Here is a 22759-nt window from a genome sequence, read left to right as displayed (position 1 = left end):
ACTGGGTATATACCCAATGAATTATAAATCCTTCTACTTTTTAACTGGAAGTCTTTTCCCTCAGTTTTTGTTTTTCCTTCCCTTTTTCAGCTTTTGATAACACAATGTGTATCCACTTTTTGGAAGCGGCTTGCACTGTGGTTTTCTGCAGTAGTCGAACCTCATCCTATCACCCTGATTGTTCCTCTTTTCTACCTACCGCTTCACATCCTTCTGTGATATAATTCGTACTGCTCTCCAAAGCTCAAAATAAAGGGAATTTTCTTTCTCTATTGGTGGAAGTCAATGTAGTGAGTTCACATTCTGAGATATTAATGAATGTTTCATATTTGTTTTCCTTCTCATATTGCCATTTCCTGTCACTGACTGGCTCCACAGCCCCTTACAAGGTGCCTAAAATCTGGATTGGCTGCCACTACACCTTGTTACATACAATGGAAACAGGAGGCATACCAACATTTAAATTAGTTTCTTGACTATTTCCAAGAATGCTTATCTGCATGGCAGACCTGTTCTTCCTTCTGTTCTTCTACCACTGTCAATGAGAAGGCTGTACATTCAGAACGTGGAAGAATTATTTGATACCTTCTCTGTCACTCTGTGCATCTCAGTCACTATGTCCTATAGAATTCACTTTAATAAAACATTTTGAATTCACACACTGTCTATTTTCGCTGCTCTACCATAGCAGGTCCTTTTCTCAGATTAGTGAAATCCTAATTCTCTCATATGAATCCCGTCACCTCCAGCCCTTTCCAGAAGTAGCTGCCAAAGAACTATTCCCTACACACAGTGCAACATATCACTTAAGTAACTTCAATGTCTCCCCTTTCCTTATGGATAAAAGCCCAAATGTCTAGAAATGACATTTACTCTTCCATGACCTGGTGAATCAGCTATCGCAGTGGTCCCCAACCTGTTTGGCACCAGAGGCCAGTTTCATGGAAGACAATCTTTCCACGAATGCGGGTGTGGTGGGGGATGGTTTCAGTATGAAACCGTTCTGCCCCAGATCATCAGGCATTAGATTATCATAAGGAGTGCGCAACCTAGATTCCTCGCGTGTGCAGTTCACAAGAGGGTTTGCACTGCTGTGAGAATCTAATGCCTCTGCTGATCTGACAGGAGGTAGAGCTCAGGCGGTAAGGCTCGCCAGCCCGCCATTCGCCTTCTGCTTTGCCACTTGGTTCCTAACAGGCCACAGCCTGGTATCAGTCCGTGGCACAGGGGCTGAGGATCCCTGATCTATCAGGCTTTTTCCCCATAATTTCCTTTTTTTATCCTATAGTCTAGCAAAACTGCATTATGCGATGTGATTTGGAAGCATCCTACCCATTTGTGTGTCTTCCCTTTTCTGTAGTGTTCCCCCAATCTATTTTCCTGTTACCTGCCTGTAGAAATTTCATCCACTATCTGAAAGTCCCCTTTACATACAAATGCCAGAAAACTCCAAATATAAAAGTAAACTCACCTCCCCTCAGGGTTCCCGAACTCTGTTTATTTTTGCTCTAATAATTACATTTTCTGAGGGGTATTATAGTTTTCTGAATATTCTTTTTTCTTCCACATTTAAGCTGTTGAGGGTGGAAGCTACGTCTGTTATCTATATAATCATCACAGGACCTAACATAGTGTCTCACAAGGTTATTGTTGAATAAACATCTGTAGCCTTGTACTGATGTACAATCAAAACTTAAAACTCTCACATCTCTTAAGATTGACTCTACTTTTAGAAAAAATTAATCAATGACTAGGAAACAAGCATAACACAAAGTTTAATATAACTTTCCTTCCGTTATCATCACCCTTGCAGCATCTAAGTAATTGTTTGATCTGGCCCACCCTGACCATCAGTTTTTCCACCTTCCCCACTTCAGTGATTATATTCAAAGAGACACTCTCGGTGGAAGATTCTTTGAGAATGATACTGCTATAAATCATCAACTCTAATGAAGGCTGAAAAGTGAAATGATGCATTATAAAAAGACTTCTATTGCAGTATATGCAACAATGTTTTTAAATACAAACAATTAGTTTCAAAAGGTACTCAGTCACCAAGAAAAAGTTAAAATTTGACCATAAAACTTACTAAATCCAGAAAGACTGAAGAAACATCATTTCTATCAGAATGATGTTGTTTTTCTTAAAGGACACTACAGGGTACATGTATAAACACAGTTCTATGCACTGATCTTAGTAACTACATCATTCAGAAACTTGAGTGCTTTGTACCAGCCACGAATTCAGTTTTGAAGTCTCCTATTATATTTTTAGGAGTGTATTTCTGGACTTGAGTTGACAGAAAGGTACACATGTACAATTTTGCTTAGGAGAACAGCTTTAGGCTTTTACCATACGACCAATATCTATAAAAAAATCTGTTCAGAGAACAGAAAAACACTGGAATTTTTTCTACAAATTGCATCTTTTGAAATGGAAATTTACTAATGATGTCAGCAAATATTTATTAGGTATTTAGGAGATATTTATTGAGCACACATTATCAATCTGCACTGGCAATACAAGCCAAGCATGGTGTGTGCTCTCACAGGGCTTAGAGTTTATTGAGAAAATGGATTTAAAAGAATTAAAATGGAGTTAAAAGAACACACACACGCAAACACAGAAAACAGAATTAAAATACTGATGAAGAACGTGAATATGGTGCTCTGTAAAAGAATAATGACGTTAAACTTTATTTCTCTGGTGCTGCCACAGAATGAGTCAATACATACATGATGTGTAAGTTGCTTCCTTAAGGAAGAAAGGTGCAAAGGAGAATCTGAGACAACGCAAACAGCATATGCTACAATCTTCTGAAATGCTTTTGCTTTCTGAAGGAACTAGAAGTGGCCACTGAGGTTAGAGTATTGTTTAGGTGAAGGTGGCACAAGTCGAAGGGTTAAAATGACCCCCACCTCCTCATAACTTTTGCTCCTCCTTCTACAAAGCAGCCATATAAATCAAATCATCTTACTTCTCTGGTCCAAATGCCTAATGAATTCCTCATGCATTTGAAAAATATTTCAAAGTCCTCACCATGGCCTGTGTAGCCTCAAGTGCTCTGGCTTCTGTTTACCTCCTTAGGTTCATGACAGACTCCCTTCAGTCACATTCTTCTCTGCCACTTCCTAGAACTCTCCAAACCCTTTCTCATCTCAAGACTTTTGCATTTTCTTTAATCCTGCGCCAAGAATATTCTTTTTGGTGAGGGGGAGCTTACACAGTTGGCTCACTCCCTTCCTGCAGGTCTCAAACATCAACTCCTCAGACTCTTTCCCAGCTACTCCTTATTGCCCATCACGGCCATTTACTGATTTCCCTCCTCTGGTCTGTACTTGTCTGTTGTTTACTGTGCATCTTCTATCATGTAAGCTTCAGGAGGGCAGGGATCATATTTTTCCTCTTTATTTTTCTTCAGAGTCTATCCCTTGCACATGGGAGACTGGTATATAATAAAGAGGGGCAGAAAACACTATTTATTTTAAAATACACAATTAAGGTATTATTGACTATAGTCATCTCATTGTATTATATAAAAATAGTTGGTGAATAAAATTTACTTGAATAAAATAAATAACGTTGGAGAAGCAAGACTTTTCAAAATTTTATTTTAAATTAATTTATACATTTTTTCAAGAGGCAGGGTCTTGCTTTGTCACCCAGGCTGAGTGCAGTGTTGCTATCATTGCTCACTGTAACCTCAAACTCCTGGGCTTAGGCAATCCTTCTGCCACAGCCTCCTGAGTAGCTAGGACCATTGGCAAACACCACTATGCCCGGCCCATTTAAAAAAAAAAATTGTAGAGATGGGGGTCTTGCACCCAGTCTGGAGACCAGTCTGGTGTTGGAGACACCCAGACTGGTCTCCAACTCCTAGCCACAAGTTATCCTCTAGCCTCAGTCTCCTGTGTAGCTAGTGTGGCAGTTTCGAGCCACTCCACTCAGCCAGCAGGGCTTTTTAAACAATCAAAAGGAGACTAGAATTTTTCATAAATGTAACATGAATTCAATATTGATTATAAACAAGTGGCTAAAACTATATCATATATGTTTTGATAAGAAGATTCTGGAGGCTGTGCAAAAAAATGTTTGGAGTTCGACAGCAATCAAAACAGGGGACAAGTTAGGAGCCTAGTGCAGTGGTCCAGGTCAGAAGATGAAACAGCCATGAGGAAAACGTTTTCAGTGAAAAGGGGTAGAGATAGATCTCATTGATCCAGATGATCACAGTGTGGAGGGCAAGAAAGAGGTCCCAAGAGTTGCTCCAATTCCTGGTTAGGTGAATGGGTAGCTGCTGGTATATGCAGTTAATTAAGCAGTGGAAGGATCAGGCCGGGGGAGAAAATTGATAAATTTTCAGAATATTGACTTTGTGTCTGTGTGTCCATTATTTGAGAAGTTTGGCTGTGAAGAGTGTTAGAGAAGTAGGGAAGTAGTTGGCAGAGATGTGGGGCCAGCAGGGGTAATACTGACAAGCAATATCTCCTAAATTTTCCAGATGAGAAAAAAAAAATCACCTAAAGTTTTTATAAAGTATCCAAACTCCATTCTCTTTTCCTGGAGATTCTTGGGATAGACCTGGATACTTGTATGTGTAACACGTTCCCCTGGTGATAAGAATAAGATAACGAGAAAGAATATAATAGAACATATGTTTGTGGCAATGATCCTGCATAAAGAAAGAGCCCGGATATGTAGAAGAGAGAGAGGGAGACAGGGAGAGAGGGAGAGTAGAGGATTAGCCTCTGACAAATAGAGGGACACTTCCTTTTATAATTAGAGGAAAGAAGGACAATATGGGTAGGTGCAGGTGCCAATACATTTCTGTTTTGCTGTGGGAAGTCCCCATCTAATGGCTTATTTTCTCAATAAAGCATTTGGCAGGGACATCACTAAAAATTACAGAAGTGGGTCATTTTAATCAGTTATGAAAAGGATGAAATAATCATTGTCAAAAGGAGGAAAGCAAATTTTCTAAAGAGAAAAACCATTCTCGACATAGTTGCATATAGTAGTGTGAGGCTGTCAATAATAAATGCATTATGACAAAATCGAACCCATTGTGCATTTTGATGGTAATAAGTAAAAATATAAATGGAATTGCCAAAATGTTTATATGCTGTACATTAAGATGGCTGTCTTTTCATAGAAAATATTGATTTTTTTTCTAAAATCATGTTTTATGACAAAATACATCAAACTTGTTCATGTATTAAAGAAAAATATGTAAGGAAAAAGCATTTGATATATTTCAATAAGAGTGGAAAAGTGAATTAATGAAAGTATGTTAAAATTTGGATGCTAGGACATAGCCTCACATATTATGATCTGATAGTAAGAGTACTTTTCTCTATGAAACTGGTATTAGATATCCTTACATTACATTACATTACATGAGTTTGCTTTGAAAATGGTTTGAATGTTTTTATGATAGGTAAAGCCTTTTTTTTCCTGTGATTACTATCTACGCTGTAAAGATCAAAATAAATGGCTTCAGAGTACAAAATGAGGACCACATGGCCCAGGGAAGGACAGGTTTGTCATCCTGTTAGTTGTTAAACTGTCAGGTGAATTTCTAAGAGTCTACACAGTCTCTGTGAAGTTTGGGATAGAGATTTATCCTTATGGAATAAGTTACGGGTAGTTTTATTTAAGGACTTATTACTAGATTCAATCGTAGTGATTCCTAAGTGTTATTTTCAATAAATAATCTATGATTTTTATATACTGATATTAAGATCTTGTTTATGATTCTCCTACTTAACTTTTTCAACTATTATGTAAAAACTGGGTAATGTGCACTCAATATAATCAACACGAAATGGGTAAACTGAAGACCTAATACTGTAAAGCTTCTAGAAGCAAACACAGGAAGAAAGTTCTATGACACTGGTCTTAGCAACAATTTTGTAGAGATGACACCAAAATCATAGGAACCAAAGCCAAATTAAACAAGGAGGATTATATTAAACTAAAAATTTTCTGCACAGTAAAGAAAACAAGAAAATGAAAGGCAATCCACAGAAGAAGAGAAAATGTTTACAATCAATATATCTCATAGATGGCTAATATCCAATGTATATAAGGAACTCATACAACTTGATAGCAAAAATAATAATACCCCTATTAAAAATGGGCAAAGGACCTGATTGATATTTTTTTCTGAGGAAGACAAATGGCCAATAGGTTTATGTAAAGGTGGTCAACATTGCTAATCATTAGAGAAATGAAAATCAAAATCACAATGATCTATCACCTCACACTTGTTACGATGGCTATTATCAAAAAGTCCAAAGATAACAACTGTTAGTGAAGATGTGGAGAAAGGGAACACTGGCAAGTAAGGAAATGTAAATTGGGACAGCCATATGGAAAAAAAAAATGAAGGTTCCACAAAAAACTAAAAATAGAATCACCATATGATCCAGCAATCCCACTCTGGGTATATAGCCAAAGGAAATGAAGTCAGTATTTCAAAGAGATATCTATATTCCCATGTTCATTGCAGCATTATTCTCAATAGCCAAGATATGGAATCAACATAGGTATCCACTGACAGAAGAACGGATAAAAAAAGTTTATATGTTAAAATTTTGCTGTTTTATTCCCTGTGGATTTCAGGGGCATTGATTTTTGACATCTTAAAATATAGTGTTAAATATGATTGATTTTTTAACAAAAATATGATACTGAGGCATGGTTAATCAAACTTGTAATGTACTTACATATTCACTCACACACACACACACACACACACACACACACACACACACGCCCTGCTTGATCTTCAAACAGATAACTTCAGGCAGAAACCAAGGAATTTCCCATGCATTGAATGCCAGCTTTAGTCAGTAAGCTTTGTAGCAATGGAAACAACAGGGCAGGATAGTATTATTGAGACCTAAAACTGGCACAATTGAGAATCAATATTGAGAAGCAACTGGTTATGCAAAGAAGGCACAATAACCCACAAGTCATCATTCCTGATAAAACTCCATTGTACCAATCAAGATATTATTGAACTCACAAGTCCAAGCCATTGAGTAGGCATATCGCTAGAGGTCCCAAATAGGTCTGAAATGCTTCTCTCTCTAGTTGTCAAGAGGAATGTTTTAAAAGTATAAAATATGTACTAACTTACGTGACAAATCAGAAAGAAAAATTAAAAGCCTGTAGAAGAATGCATTATCAAAATGTAAAAGAACTTTTTTCATATGCGTGCAATGAGAATCAAAATTATTAAACAAGATATCTTTGCCTTTAATTACTCTGAGAGGCACTAAATACATTAATATTTATTTTCTTCTTATATGGCCTCTGACAAAATTAATCTCTTCTTCCTTCTTTCTTCCACTGTACTTTGTAGATACACTTTAATTTACATTCTTCTAAACACTGAGAGAACTCAGTGGTTCTTAACCTAGAGGAATATGCATAAAATTAAATAGACTTTGTGCATCCAGGATTGCATTATAGCTGTAGAATATTAACATTTGTGGTGTTGTCCAGGGGCACTGGCTTTATCTTACTCTTAGTTTTATATTCAATGGTGTCTAGCAAAGTAATTGGTATGCAATATGGATTAAACAAACATTTGTTTAATTAACTGGGGAAAACTTGCATGTTGCTAGTCAGTGCAATATTTTGGATAATTTCTTTTTCATTATTTCAAATGAAAGATGAATCAGGACTGCTTTAGTCATGAAGGGTGAAAAGAAGTATGTGATCAGTATATTTATTTATTTTATTTATTTAGAGACAGAGTCTCACTCTGTTGACCAGGCTGGAGAGCAGTGGCATGATATCAGCTCACTGCAACATCTGCCTCCCAGGTTCACAGATTCTCCAGCCTCAGCCTCCCAAGTAGCTAGGATTACAGGTTCCTGCCACCACACCAGGGTAATTTTTGTGGTTTTAGTAGGAACGGCATTTCATTATGTTGCCAGGCTGGTCTCGAACTCCTGACCTCAAGTGATCCATCAAAGTGCTTGGATTACGGGCATGAGACATCGCACCCCACCAGTATTCCTATTTCCCAAAGACTTAAACAAGCCTGAAGGTAGAGTCAAGATACATGTTAAAACATATCTCAGAATTTCATCATTCCCATTAAGGAGCAGGAGAATTCATTCCAAAGATTAAAAAAGAAAGGGGAACTACATCTCTCTAATATTGTGGAATACAAGTTTCAAATAATGTATTTGTGGGGTGGGCCAAAAATATTAACATCTTGGAGATAGCAAACACAAATTTCAGAGTGAATGCAGGATACCAAATTGAATGTGTCACCTTGCTGCTGCACTGGTGATGATCTTCAGGCTGCCGGGATTCCGGATAAGCTTGTCCAGAATGCTCACTATCTGCTCAAACTTCGGTCTGTTGTTCCTGTCTTTCTGCCAGCAGTCCAGCATCAGCTGATACAAGGCAGCTGGGCAGTCCATGGGGGGTGGCAGTCGATAGCCCTCATCTACAGCTTTAATTACCTGTGTGAGAAGCAAAGTTTTCAGGAACCAGGAAGTGTCACTTACTTTACGTTTTCATGGACAGGGCTCACAAATATGGTTATTTTAAAGGTAAGTGGGAAAACTTCTCATTTTCAGTTGCCTAAAAGGATAACAACTGATCAAATAAATAAGAAATTATGTATGCCTAAAATATTATATAAAGGAAGATTGAAAGAACATAAATGTAGGAAAGGAGAGTATATAAAGATCCTTTGCAGGTTAAAATAAAAAGAAATGTTAAATGATAGAGGAAATTTAGTGTTATAAAGAAATTATTATTTAGTTATATAGTTCTCTATGAAAAACATATATGAATGAACATGGACAAAATTAGTATACAGGTTTTAGTTATACCACAGGTCAAATGGTCCCTTTCAAATCATAGTAATTTTTTTTTGTAAAATCCTAAATGCTGTAAAATTAAGTAACTATTAGTTCATTAGTACTTTTCAATGGTGTAAAGCAGTGACTTTCAAACTTCAACGTGTATTAGAATCTAGAGGTTATCTTACAGGTCACTTATATCATTACATTTTCACTACAAATGTTTCTTTCGTCTTTTTTCTAAACCCTTGCTTGAGGGAAATATGTAAATCTGTAAGAATAGTTAATATCCTTGTGAGACTTGGAAACAGTTTCATTGCTGCTAAATATTTTATTTCAGTGTTACAAACCAGGAGTCACCCGGTTTCATTATGTTCCACTTCCTTGCACAGCTTGATCTTTTCATCTGAACTCATAACTCATAGACCACAAATACTTACATCCTGATTGGACATCTCCCAGTATGGTCTCTCTCCATAAGACATCACCTCCCAGAGAACAATCCCGTAACTCCACACATCGCTGGCTGACGTGAACTTGCGGTAGGCTATAGCTTCTGGTGATGTCCACCTGATTGGGATCTTCCCTCCCTTTGAATATAAAATCATGTCTACATAAATGAGCAATGCATAGAACATATAATATACATAACATAGTCTGAAACCTGACAGAATTTCTCATAGTATTTCTGTTCTGAAATGGAATATGCATTTCTGTTAAACATTCTGATGTTATTCTATTTTAATACCAACCAGAAGTAGCATACCATTTACAGCAAATTTTACTTCCAAATAATTTGGAAGGATTTTGAAATTATATATAAAAAAGAAAATTGCTTAAATATTGACATTTTATATCAACTATAGCATGTAAATTAATCATCTGCAACAAAACAACCTGAAGTAGATGTGATATGACATGTATTAGAATTAAAAGAGGTATCACAAATCAACCTTCATTGATTTAACCCAGATTTATGCTTGACCAAGCAATCGAAGTTCAGCATGTGAATAAGTCCGTATTTGTAAAGAACTTAGGCCACTCCCTGGCACATAAGTACTTACAGGTGTTTGTTACCTAAATAAACTAAAAATAAAATATTTTTTAAAACTCTCTTCAATATAATAATCATCTTGATTAATTTACTGCATGCTTCATTTCATCATTAATCATTGAAGTGTCTTCTGGATAGCAGGCAAGCACCATATAAATTAGACATAATAATTACATTACCAGAATGTATAATTTAGAGGAGAATAATATTGCTTTTATGAGTTATGGGAGATATAAAAGTGTAATGTCCACGGAATTTGCTCTTAGTTCAATAAATACATTTAATAAAGATGTACGGATTGTCAACCATATAGGAAGTATTATGCTAGTTATTTTGGGTGAAACAATTATAAATAACATAGTGGCTCTTTTGTTTGGAAAGTGTCAGGCAAACAGGAGTAATAATGAGTTACTGCAAAAAACTAAATACAGAATGAAATAGGTATCTAGCACACTGCTTTTCAAACTTTATAATGCATATAAATCATATACAGCTTACTCCCAGCAAAATGAAAATTTGGATTCAGGAGGTTGAGTGTGTAGTCAGTGTCTGCATTTCAAACTCCATGTGATGCTGGTCCATGGACCTTACCCTGATTAGTAAGACAGTAGTAAAATCCACTGTGGATGTGGAACGAGGAGCCAAGATTCTCACTAGAGAAACTGAGGAGGTCACTTATGAATTAAGTGACCTCAATTTCAAGTGGAGTCACTTGAAAGATGAGTACAATATTTGATATAAGAAAAAAGGGATGGATATTTCAAAGAACTCACATCATCAAAATCTTAAGCCATGTTCATCAAAATATGACCGATTTCTATTGGGCCTCATAGAACGCCACTGGATTTGAAGTGATGCTCAAGGGGGCAATACAGTGCTTTACACAAATGGATTAGCAACTTAGGAGACAAGTTTCTAAGCCTTGTTATGCTGGAATGTGAGCCTCATCTGTTACCGAGAATGTAATAGTCCTGATTCATAGCATTGTTGTGGGACTAAACGACAGATTGCAGTAAAATCTTTGGGCTTCTTCCTAGGACAAGTAAGGACTCAATAAATGTTAGCTCAATACTCTCATATTCTGAGCCAATGGCATAAATCAAAGCACAGAGGAGAAAACTCTATGTTCTAGAAAAACAGCTTCCGGTGTGAAGAAATATAATGGAAGAGGAAGCTAAAATGTCCAATTTTTATTTAATCACAGATACACTTGGGAAACTTTATCCTGGCTAGGAGAGTGCTAAGATGGGAACTAACTCAGTAAAACCGAGCACTTCTCCTTGCTGTTTTGGCACAAGTGAGCTACTCAGGGAGAGTACTGCCAGAAGCTCTTTGAAAAGGTAGAGCTTACACAGTCATGAAGAATGCATGAAACTGCGCAGAGAATTGAGGAAATGGAAAAGCACCAACAGCAGGAAGAATAAGCATGCAAAGACGCACAGTGAACACAACCTTCCTAAGAAGGTACCAGGTGAAGAATAGTTGACAGTTTCTATTGATGAAGTAAAACAAATCAAATTGGAGAGACTGGAGCCAGAGAAAAGACAGCCTTGGACGTTAGGGAGATAAACTACAGTGTGCGAAGTGCACTAAAACCGCCAAAGCACTCATCCACATATGCCTAGACCAAGTTTATGTTTTCATAATTCAAAATTTCAAATACTACTCCCTGATATTGACAAAAGCGGACTTATACATGTAGCATTGAACAAAATCTACTCAGGACACCAAATGGAATCACTAGGCCTACTTTCTCCTTCTTAAGAACTCAGAGAATTAACAAAAGTCAAACAAAGTTGTATTCATAGGACAAGGGAGATACAGTATCCTAAAAACCTCAATTAAATATCTTATCTCTGTTATAGACACTTGTCATTTTCCTAACCGCCTTTGCTACTTCTCTTTTTCCAGAACCAAATTAAGTATATAAGTATGTTTTCAGTATTACTGAAAGGATACTTTGAGTATTACTGAAAGTATATAAGTATACTTATACTGAAAGGATCGTTTCAGTATACTTACAGTAATACTGAAAGTGTAAAGTGTACTTAAATGGCACTAAAAAGGGGGAAAAAAAAAAGGAAAAAAAGGCCCTTTCTATGCTGAAAACTTTGTACCTATTTAGAAAATATTAGGCCCAGATATTTGTTGCCTTACTGAGGTCTCTAGTTGAAACTAAAATAGAGTCATAAGAAAAAAAACAATAGGTTGCTGACAGCCATGAAAGAGAAGTGTATTTATTTGGTTTAATTCAGTCAGGGTTAAAAAGAAACACAGAAGAGTTGTTTCATTTTAAGTGTTTCTTCACCATTTTCCAGAGACAAGAGCGTTGAGATTAATAGAATTTCTTAAAATAGCGATATACTGAAAGGTGATCTTTTTTAGGAAGAACAGAGCCATGTTTCTGTTTAAACTTGGAAGGAGAATCCTCTTTTGCGCTGTTCTAAATGCAGACACAATAATGTTGGAGAGGTAACTGCTGTGTCGCATAATCATATCTTCAAGGAAAGCTTCACTCACCTGAATCTCTTAACTTGCCTGGGACTTGTACAGTATGTTCTCTAATGCAGTACATGGTTATAGATTCAACCAAATTATTTCCAGAATATTTTCCAACTAGATATGGTCTATTTGCTTACACCTGTGTAAATCTTATTAAAATGTTTAAAACTTACACAAAGAGATATATGTTTGGAAAAATGTATAGTGAATTATCTTAATAAGAAAAACTTAAATTTTCAATTCTGCTCTTCCGGTTGTATTCTGTAATTGTTGTAGCCTGCACGCACACACACACACACACGCACACATTATTGTTAGAATGACAACTTTAAACCTTTAAATGTAGCATACTTGCTGATCAGGTGACCTATACACTATCTTTAACTTTGCACTAATTTTTAACAAAATATTCTGGCTCTTAGCTCACTGTGGTACCTTGGAAAAGTATCATGGCCACATTGTGCAGTAGATACCTGTGAAATGACAAAGGCCTCTTGCTACAAGATTTGCTAGCTTTGGAAATGTAGATATGGTCTTTTTACTTGTGTCATTCAGGTTTTCGATTTACACTTTCCTTTTCCTTTTTGTCTCTTAACTGTATCAAGGGTTCAGTTGCTGCCCTTATGGGAAAGCATGAGGAAGTGAGGCAATCTAATTTATTTTTCATTTGAGTTTGGACATGTTATTACAAACACACAAAAAGTAAGTGGCATTCAATCAGTTCAACAATGAAACTAGGGTGCAGTGCTTTAAATGTTTCCTTAATTTATCCAGATACTGCTATTGATCAATTGGTGTACCAGTTCTTTTCCTCGCTGTCCAGATTCCATCCCAGGTCACCGTTAATTGAGCTTATGTACTTAGAAGTAAACATATTTATTTTTATTTTTAATGGAAAACTCTTAATTTATATTTTTATGTATGACATCCAAACAATTCATTCTAAAACAAGAGCTGGGACTAATTTAAACTCTTTATTTAGAAGAAAATGTGAATGAGTGTTGTTTCCTTGCCCATTGTTACTGCTGAAGTTCATAGACAGTTAGGTCTGGAGTGCAGTGGTGCCATGCATTCTCGGCTCACTGCAACCTCCCCCTCTCAGACCCAAGCAATTCTTGTGCCTCAGCCTCCTTAGTGTCTGGGATTAGAGGTGTGCGCCACCAAGCCTGGCTAAATTTCGTACTTTTAGTAGAGACAAGGTTTTGCCATGTTGGCCAGGCTGGTCTCTAACTCCTGGCCTCAAGTGCTCCACACGCCTCCACCTACCAAAGTGCTGGGGTTACAGGTGTGAGCCATCGCACCTGGCCAACAGTTAGCTATTTAGCCCATAATTTATTCAATATTCATGAAACATTTGGCCTTCTCATTAGAGAATTTTCATTATCTGCTAATACGTAGCTTATTAGACTGATTAGTTTAACTCCAATAATGAAATAATCACAGATTCAAGACTCTTATCTCTTTTCTAGCTAACCATATTGCAAATGACACCATCCATCATTGAGGGAATCAGGAAGAGAATAAAGATGATTAAGAATTATATATTATTATTTAGAAAATTTTGTCATTTGTCATGAATTTATCATATATATAAAGCAACTAAAAAAGTGTCTGCTCCTTAATAGCGTGTTCAATAAATGTTATGCCCGTTCCTTCCTTTCAGTTCCCTTTAATTGATACATTTATTGTTGATGTAACAAATTTATTAAATGACACTATTAGGGAAAGCTCACTGTTAGCTACAAAACAATTCAAATTTAGCAATTAATACTAAATCAGATAAAAAGAAAGTGTTAAAACTTCTCTTATTCTATGGCAAGCAAATAATACCAAGTTGCTCTGGCTTTAAAAATAAAAGAATAATAAACCAACATGGTACACATTTAATTTGAAGTAAAAAAAAATCAAACTACAGGTGAAATTTCAAATCAGCAAAATGATTACGGAATTTAAGAAAAGGTAGATGCATCCATTCTCATAAACTCTTTAAATTCTTCATGGTAGTTTCAAACTCTTTGTGTTCAACACTAGTAAAAGTAGTAGTAGTAGTGCCTGTCATATCAACTGCAACAAATAAAAATACTAAACCCAAACTATAATTTGAAATCATAAGCTTATGAAAAACTGAATAGATTACAAAGCTGAAGATAAAGAGTATTAACTCACATGAACTTGTGCTCTCCATAAACAATACACATTCACTACAGAGAGCAATTTTCTTTTTTAGGTGTTATCTTGGCAGATGTGCAGTTTAGGCATTCAATAGATGCTCAGTGATCTGAATTGAATTCCCCCTGTATATACGCTATCTTCCCAAAGACATGGTCTTTCTTCTTGGGAGGCTTTTTTTTTTTTTTTTTCCTGCTTTCTGTAACTGGTAAAGTTCTTATCTGAACATCTTGGTCAAACGTAAACTCTTTGGGTGAACATTTGGGAGTCTTCCAGCAAGAGTTGGTCACTCCATCTTCTGTGATCCTTCTACTGCTTTACTATCCTGCTGATCTGGGATGTCTAGAGGAATAACCACCTGCCCCGCTTCACCACTGCATTCCCCAGTTTAAAATGTGTCTTATTTTCTACCTCTGCTGTTTACAACACTTTATTGCTTGCAAAACAGCATGCTGTTCTGTCAAGTGAGAATATGATTTATAATTTTGTGGACTTAGCAAAGTAGATTTTACTAAAGATTTCTGATCATTTTGAGCATTTTAAATGTGCAGTTCATTTTCAGTTGATAATGAGTTTAGTCTAATTTTTCATAATGTATGTGAATGTGAATGAGCCAATATAAGCATAATAGTTTATTTTATTAAATCTTGCTGCTTTCTAATGTCCTCTTTTTTCTTATGCTACTATTTAATAGTGTTGTTACATCAATATATTTGAAAAACTCCACAATGATAGTTAATATTAATATAAGATTCACTGAGCATCAACTTTTTTAGAGTATCTGTAGAATTATGAAAATATGTCACAAGATGTTGTATGGATCATATGTTTTAGAGTTTGTAGAATGCTGTAAATATTTTCATTTGACTCCATAAACAATACACATTCTACATCAACTGCTTCAATATTAATGTTGTAGGTACTTTACCAACCTAAAACTATAATTAATTAAAGAATAATTTTAGTTTACACACATGGACATTACCCCTTTGTAGAACGAGACTAAGTAAACCGTGAAAACATTTAAAAAATTACACAAGGGTAAGACTTACATACTGACTAAAATATCCGATATATTTGTCTTCTAGAGGTATACATTTATGTATGATTTTACTCCATGATGTCTTGATAAAATGAAAATAGAACATCAAAACTAGAGTGGCTATGTTTCAAATTTAGAGCCTAGGGTGGAGGGTGGTAAGTAACTTCAAGTGTTTAATTGAAACCAAATGAAAATAAAATTGTAACAGGCACACAAGACTTATGATTTGTTGCATTATGTTTGTGATAGCTTGAAGTTCCACATTCTAGGAGGCCTGATAACAGATGGCTAGTCTGTTGCACATTTGTTCACAAATGGTAATGCAGTCTATATTGTCCCATGCAACTTGCAGTCTAATATGAACAGGAAGAAATAGAAAGTACCTGAGAGAAACATTTGATCTCCACTCCCATTTTTTGCACATGATGGGAAGCTTGTAGGGCAAGGTTTCTTTAAAAGGGCACTGTTGACCTTTCACCCCAGATCATCCTTTGCTATGATGGCTGTCCTGTGCATTGTAGGATATCTAGCAGCACTTCCACTGCTCTCGTCTAGATTACATTAGCGTCTTCCCAGTTGTGACAGCCAAAAATGCCTCAAGACGATACCAAGTATCTTCTGGGGAACAAAATCATCCCCATTTGAGAACTACTGCTTTAAATGTTGTACAATCAGCAAGGGAAAGGAAACCACATGAGGTCTACAAATTATCTGGGATTTTATATAGACTAAGTGAAATCAACTTTCTAGGGATATTGTATAGCCCTGTCATAGGCTATACCTTTACTAATAGAAGAGTAGGGGTCAAGCTCACCAGAGCCAATCTTCTAATACTTGGATTTTGATGGTGTAATAATATCCCTTCTGAATTTTTTGTTTTATTTTATTTTCTCCTTTCTTCTTTTTTCTTATCTTCCTTCCTTTTCTTTTTCTTTTTTAGGATAACTTCCTGTTAATTTAAGTTTTGCTACTAAAGCTTAAAGTCACTTTATAAATTAAGCATTTTTTTAATTAAATGGAGGTATCAATAAACAAGCATTTTAGTAAGATACTAAAATATCTGATATATTTGTCTTCTAGAGGTATACATTTGCTCCAAGAGCAAACACTGTCTACAGCTACAAAAACGTAAATGTTATTGGCATAGAGAGACACTGAATAAGAGTCCTTGAGGGCCCAATTTGGTTCTGAAATATAGTTAAAAGAAGAAGCTGGGGCAATAAATTTTAATTGAGTAACACTTTACAATAAGACTTGCTGCATTTAAGCTGAGGAGCTGTAGTTCTGAGACTATCAAACTAAAATAAATTGAATATATAGGAGTCTAAGTTTCCTACAAGTAATTCATCACAGAGCTTATGCATATTTCTGTTCTTGATTGTGACCACAAAAATTCTTCTTCCCTTTTCACCTCCCACCTCAACAAATTCAAGCTCATATTGCATGAGCACTATTTTTTTCTGGTTTAGAAATTGCTTTCCCAGCTTATATATGTGAAGGACATTTTAAAAATGTAGATGCTTTAGAAGGATGTGCCACATTAGGCATTCAGAATATTATAAAAGCACAGCTAGTTACTATAAAAATTATTTATGAAGATGTGTTTTTTGACCATATTTAAACATTTAAAATGAGGCATTTACTTTACTGGTCTCTATATCCACATGTAAGTTCCCAAGATATATTTATGTATTTCAGAAAAGCTTCCAATTGCTTGGAGCAAGCCCAGAATCACAGCATATGGAGTGTATCTAAAACCTCAATTTCAGAAAGACCTCCAATTCAAACTTAACAGAATCAGAAGTTAATGTTTGCTCCTTATATCTCCAATACCAAACCTTCAGCCAGTTCCTCCACGTGCTGACTTCTCATCTATGTATAGCTAAGTAACTGCAGGTACAGGGTAAGTTTAGTCATTTGCTCCATGTGGATTCCGAAGTTTAATAAGAATCAGGAGTCTTGGTTTCTGGGCTCAGCTTTGACCCTCCTATTTAATTTTAGTCAAGTTTCTTAACCTCTCTGCACAGCTGTCTTGTCATTCAAAAACAGGGTCATGGACTATATAAAATTTGACTTTACGTTCAGTTTTATCTTACTGCTTAACAGCTTTACTGACTTATGAACCGTAGCTCTTTCAACTTTCTATCTTAAACCTACACGAATATCAAGGATGCTGACATTTTCAGTGTTAATTATTTTGGACTCTTAAAAAAAGACTAACTTTGGACTGAATTGCATATCCACATGGTGTCACCTTGATTTATGTTTCTAGAATTCTACAGAAAAGTTAAAGGAGTGGAATAAAGTGCTACAGGTAAAGATGCTGGGGATTCTCTGGACAAATGCATTACATAATTGCTAAACTCCACTGCAGGATTAGTTGAGAGTCTAAAACCTTGTCCACTTTGCCTAGAAACAGTAGTTAGATGAGGAATCACACAGTAACCCTCTTCTTGAAAGGTTCTGCAATTCAGTTCCCTAAGCTCAATGAATTTAGACAGTTCAACGAGACATGTGACTAAAAGCCTGAATTTTTCAGGAACTTAACTGAAATGGGTTAGGGGGCTTCAAGTTCTGATTTCTAAAGAAAAGGAGTATAATTGTTGAAATCTCTGGATATTGAGGCGTAATATCACATAGCTACCAAATGTTTCTCTAATTATATGTACAAATCTCTGCCTGCCGATTTAGGAAAGGTTTGCTGGTTATAGTTCACATTTCCTGTTTTTGAGTTTTGTCAGGTCATACTTAGAGTGACAAAGGACTTTGGAGAGTTTATCTGAGTAAACCCAAGTAATTGAGTATTTAACCTGGAGAGAAATATTAGCTTCTCAGGTTAAAAGTGGAACTATAGAGATAAATTATTTGGCTAAAAGATTTAGCATCTATCTATTGTCAGGGACTAAAATTCATTCACTGCAGACAACAAGGTGAAGGGTGATCCAAGAAGGCTCCCAAGGGAAGCATCTAGTCTTATCCCCAGTAGTTCAAATCTCAGAGCCACTGAGAGAATAGTTTCAGCAGATGTTGATTGCCACAAGAGATCAGAGATAAACGATCCTTTAGGTAGCAAAACCTCATTCTTTGAACTTTTCAGATCTTTCAACATCATGTGAAATGATTAAGCATTTCTTGAAATACAGGAAAATCTCCGTGTTCCAAGTTATTCTATGGCTATCCAGGAAATAAAACAAAAACTCATAATGTTTATGTTACTTTCAGATTCTCATAAAACAGTGTAAAAACTAAGTAATCTGATGTATGATATCTATCTTCAACAAAAATAATGCAAACATTGGGGTATAAGTCCATATATATATATATATATATATATATATATATATCCATATACACACACACACACACACATATATATATCCTAATATGAATCTGGCTTTTTAAAAAGTTCGATGAGGTTTTAAATGTCCAATTTTGTATTTTTTGTATATATTCAATCTCTAATTTTTAAAATCGCTAATTTTTTTTTTTTTTTTTTTTTGAAACGGAGTCTCGCTCTGTCGTCCAGGCTGGAGTGCAGTGGCCAGATCTCAGCTCACTGCAAGCTCTGCCTTCCGAGTTTACGCCATTCTCCTGGCTCAGTCTCCCTAGTAGCTGGGACTACAGGCAGCCGCCACCTTGCCTGGCTAGTTTTTTGTATTTTTTAGTAGAGACGGGGTTTCACTGTGTTAGCCAGGATGGTCTCGATCTCCTGACCTCGTGGTCTGCCCGTCTCGGCCTCCCAAAGTGCTGGGATTACAGGCTTGAGCCACTGCGCCCAACTTAAAATCTCTAATTTTTAAAAAAGTTATAGTAATGCATTTCAAAGTCTGAACTTGTAGCACTCTGAACACAATTTTTTGAAGAAGCAATGGTAAATTAGTAGAAATGTAGCAGGGGATACTGACAATTGGCAATTAAAATGATAGGAATAATGTTAAATTCATTCTAATGATTGTTTTGAGATAAGGCCTCACTCTGTTGGCCCAGCCTAAAGTGCAATGGCGTAATCAAGGCTCACTGCAGCCCTGACCTCCTGGACTCAAGTGATCCTCCCACATCGGCCTCCTGAGTAGCTGGGACTAGAGGCATGCATCACCAATAGGAAATGAGGACTAGTCGCCATTAGCTTGACATTTAGTCTGAGCTAAACTGTTAATCTAATGACTTAAACTGTCTTCCTGCAAGGTGCGCCTCTTGGAATCAGGGCAATTATTAAAATTATTTTATTCAATTGAAAATTAGTGAAAGCAAAATTAATGTTTCTTTAGCCTCAATATTTGCTCCTTCATTCAAACCCATTTTCTGCTCTAGTGTCATTTTACCAGACCATTTCTCTGACCATCCTATATAAAATTGCATTCTCCATAGACTGCATTCTTCATTTTACTTTCCTGCCTTTACTTGTGTGCTCCTGTGTTCCACTTCACAATTATAGTTTTAATTTTTCACCACATAAACTGGATAGTTGTTTTTTACATGTTCAAATGTTCATGCTACTCATCTCTCTGAAATAGTTGGGTAGAAAGTACTAGACTTTTCATTAAGTTTTGATTCAACATTAATCACTGAAATCACTGAACCTTTGAGAGTTTTCTAGTTATTGAATAAATGGTATTTTCTGATGCTACATGCAGGCATATTCATTTTGGTCATAAGACGGGAGGCAATAAATTCATCATTGACTTTTTTTGTTCACAGCTTAAAATACTTTTACTATATGAAGGACACAAATTAGATATTTTGTTATTACCTTTTTCATGTAGGTATAAATGACATGTGACATATATTACTTATCAAATTAATATGTGTCTTTTGTATTATACCAATTTTGATATGCATAGATTTTTAGTTCTTGAAAATGTTACAGAGCAAAGCCTCCTGTTTTCTGTTATTTATGTTCTTAGATTGGAGTTATCAGAAAGGAAATATTTAACCTCTTAGCTTTTAACCACTTGCTTGGCCACTTTTCTTTTTTTGTCTTATCCTTAAAATGAAATCAAATAAAACAAGGTTGTACTAGAATATATCTGATATCGATGTGGCAGGGTCGCAGATCTAAAAAGTGAAATAAATCATTACGTAAAAGAAAACGTTCTAACAAAATCCAGTTAGTATGTACTAAGTAGGCAACTTCAGAATAGAAATGAAAAAGAAAACAAATCTAATAATGGATAATATAGCCAAGGATAACTCAATTTGTTTTCTCAAATTTTCCAACTCAGTTTATGTGGTAATTATGTTCCCAAAATGAACTTAAGGACATAGGAAGAATTGAAGTGACGGATTACACAGCATCTAAATAAGATAAAAGTCTGTATTTTCAGTAACTTGATCCTGTATAAAACAGAAAATTAATCACTACCATTTTGGAATTTAGGATGCCATGTATTTCAACATATGAATATAGAAATGTTCATCTATATAGATGCATGAATGCATATATACAAAAATACTAACCAGTTAAAAATAAAATTTCATAAGAGCACAGATTGAAAAATCATTCAGGGGCAAACTGTTCTACAACAGTGTCATGATTCTGTTAGAATGAAGTAAAGTAAATTAGTAGACCCAGGGCAAAAATACGACAAACATGTTATAATTATACTTTCAAAGTCACATGATGAGAAACCAAAGGAAAGGAATTCGTTTTTCTGTGGTTTTTTTTTTTTTTTTTTTCCAGACACAAAACTTCTTTGATGATTTAAATTTGTGGATCTAAATGCTCTAATCATATCCATCCCAATGAAGTCCATGGACTTTCAAGATGATTTGGCAGCTTTGGTGTGCAGCTGCAGTTCTGCTTTCAAGGCTACTTCTTTAAAATACATTATAGCACGTAAAACTATGCCATAATGTAGATTTACATCGGTGAATAATGACAAAAATATTCATTTAGTTATTAAGGGGCTTTCGTCCCTGTAAAGTATCTGTAACAGTGGCTTTCAATGTGTCATCCAAGCATCTATGCGGATTCCCAAGAGCATTTTAGGGGTCCACAAGATAGAAACTATTTTCATAATAATACTGAAACTTCACAGCCTTATTCATTCTGAACATCCCATGAGTGTACAGTGGAGTTTTACAGGCATTATAGGATGCATAATAATATTGTATAATGGAAAATATCAACATTTGCAATTTCTGCATAACATAGTAGTGAGAAATGAGAAGAAATAACAAGAAGTGAGTATTGGGGGAAAAAGAAATCTGATTCCCTACACAATATCCTTATGTAAAAGGAAAAACAAACATAAAAGTGTATAGTACTATCTTAGCTGACCCTTTCATATCAGGCACGCTACTGAGAACATAAGGAAGGAAAGCTTGTGATACACTTAAAGAAACACAGTGTGAGAAAATATCTGAGTGTCTGATAAATTAAGTTTTGAGCTTAGGTGTTCCCTCAACTCCTCAAATACTCTTCAAAGTTTAAGAAGTTTGAAATACATAAATAGATTATATAACTTCTATACACTCCTCTATTCTGCCTCTCACAGAGATGTTTTAAAATGAGAGCGGCAGACATTCCATGCTCTATTCTTTTCTACTGACATTGATTGAAATGCCCCTCATAATTCTTCAGTGCAACTACACTCTACCTACAGGCAATAGCTTTCAGAGGATCAACCAGGAAAGGGTCACTGCACTGAGGCACCAAATCTTAATCTCCAAATTGTAGAAACTTCAGACACTAGATGAACTGTGTTAAATGTTATTAATGTGACTGACTTTTTAATGCAGATTAACCAGGATTTGTTACCTAAAAGGAATGCCTCAGCAAATTGTTTTGAATGGTGAACTTGTTTTTCTGAAATAACAATAATCAGAGCACACTAAATCAAATAAACAAGACAGATGTCTAAGCTGGGTTTACTGCTTTGGGTTAACAAACAAACAGAAAATATATGCACAAAAATATAATCTTTTTTTTCTTTTTCTTTTATTCATTTTAAATTTATTATTATTTATTTATTTTTTGAAAAAGGGTCCTGCTCCATCATCAGGCTTTAGCTCATTGCAGCTTCAACCTCCTGGACTCAAGTGATCTTTTCACCTCTGTCTCCTGAGTAGTTGGGACCACAGGTGAGTGTCTCCATGTCTGATGAATTTATGTTTTTATTTTTATTTATTTATTATTATTATTCAGATGGATTCTCACTC

General features: G+C 35.6%; 1 protein-coding gene across 3 annotated transcripts in view; it reads right to left on the bottom strand.

The window, feature by feature from the left end:
• EPHA3 (EPH receptor A3) overlaps window positions 1-22759 on the bottom strand; it is a 359464-nt gene that overhangs the window by 17385 nt on the left and 319320 nt on the right. For all 3 annotated transcript variants that reach the window (XM_025377671.1, XM_025377673.1, XM_025377672.1), the window contains exons 14-15: window positions 9272-9421; window positions 8293-8486 (exon numbers count right to left, since the gene is read on the bottom strand). In XM_025377671.1, coding sequence (XP_025233456.1) covers window positions 8293-8486; window positions 9272-9421 — 344 coding nt within the window. The remainder of the gene's footprint in view (window positions 1-8292; window positions 8487-9271; window positions 9422-22759) is intronic.

The sequence above is a fragment of the Theropithecus gelada genome, chromosome 2 (genome assembly GCF_003255815.1).
Source record: "Theropithecus gelada isolate Dixy chromosome 2, Tgel_1.0, whole genome shotgun sequence".
NCBI lineage: Eukaryota > Metazoa > Chordata > Mammalia > Primates > Cercopithecidae > Theropithecus > Theropithecus gelada.
This window is presented reverse-complemented; position numbering and strand designations above follow the sequence as displayed.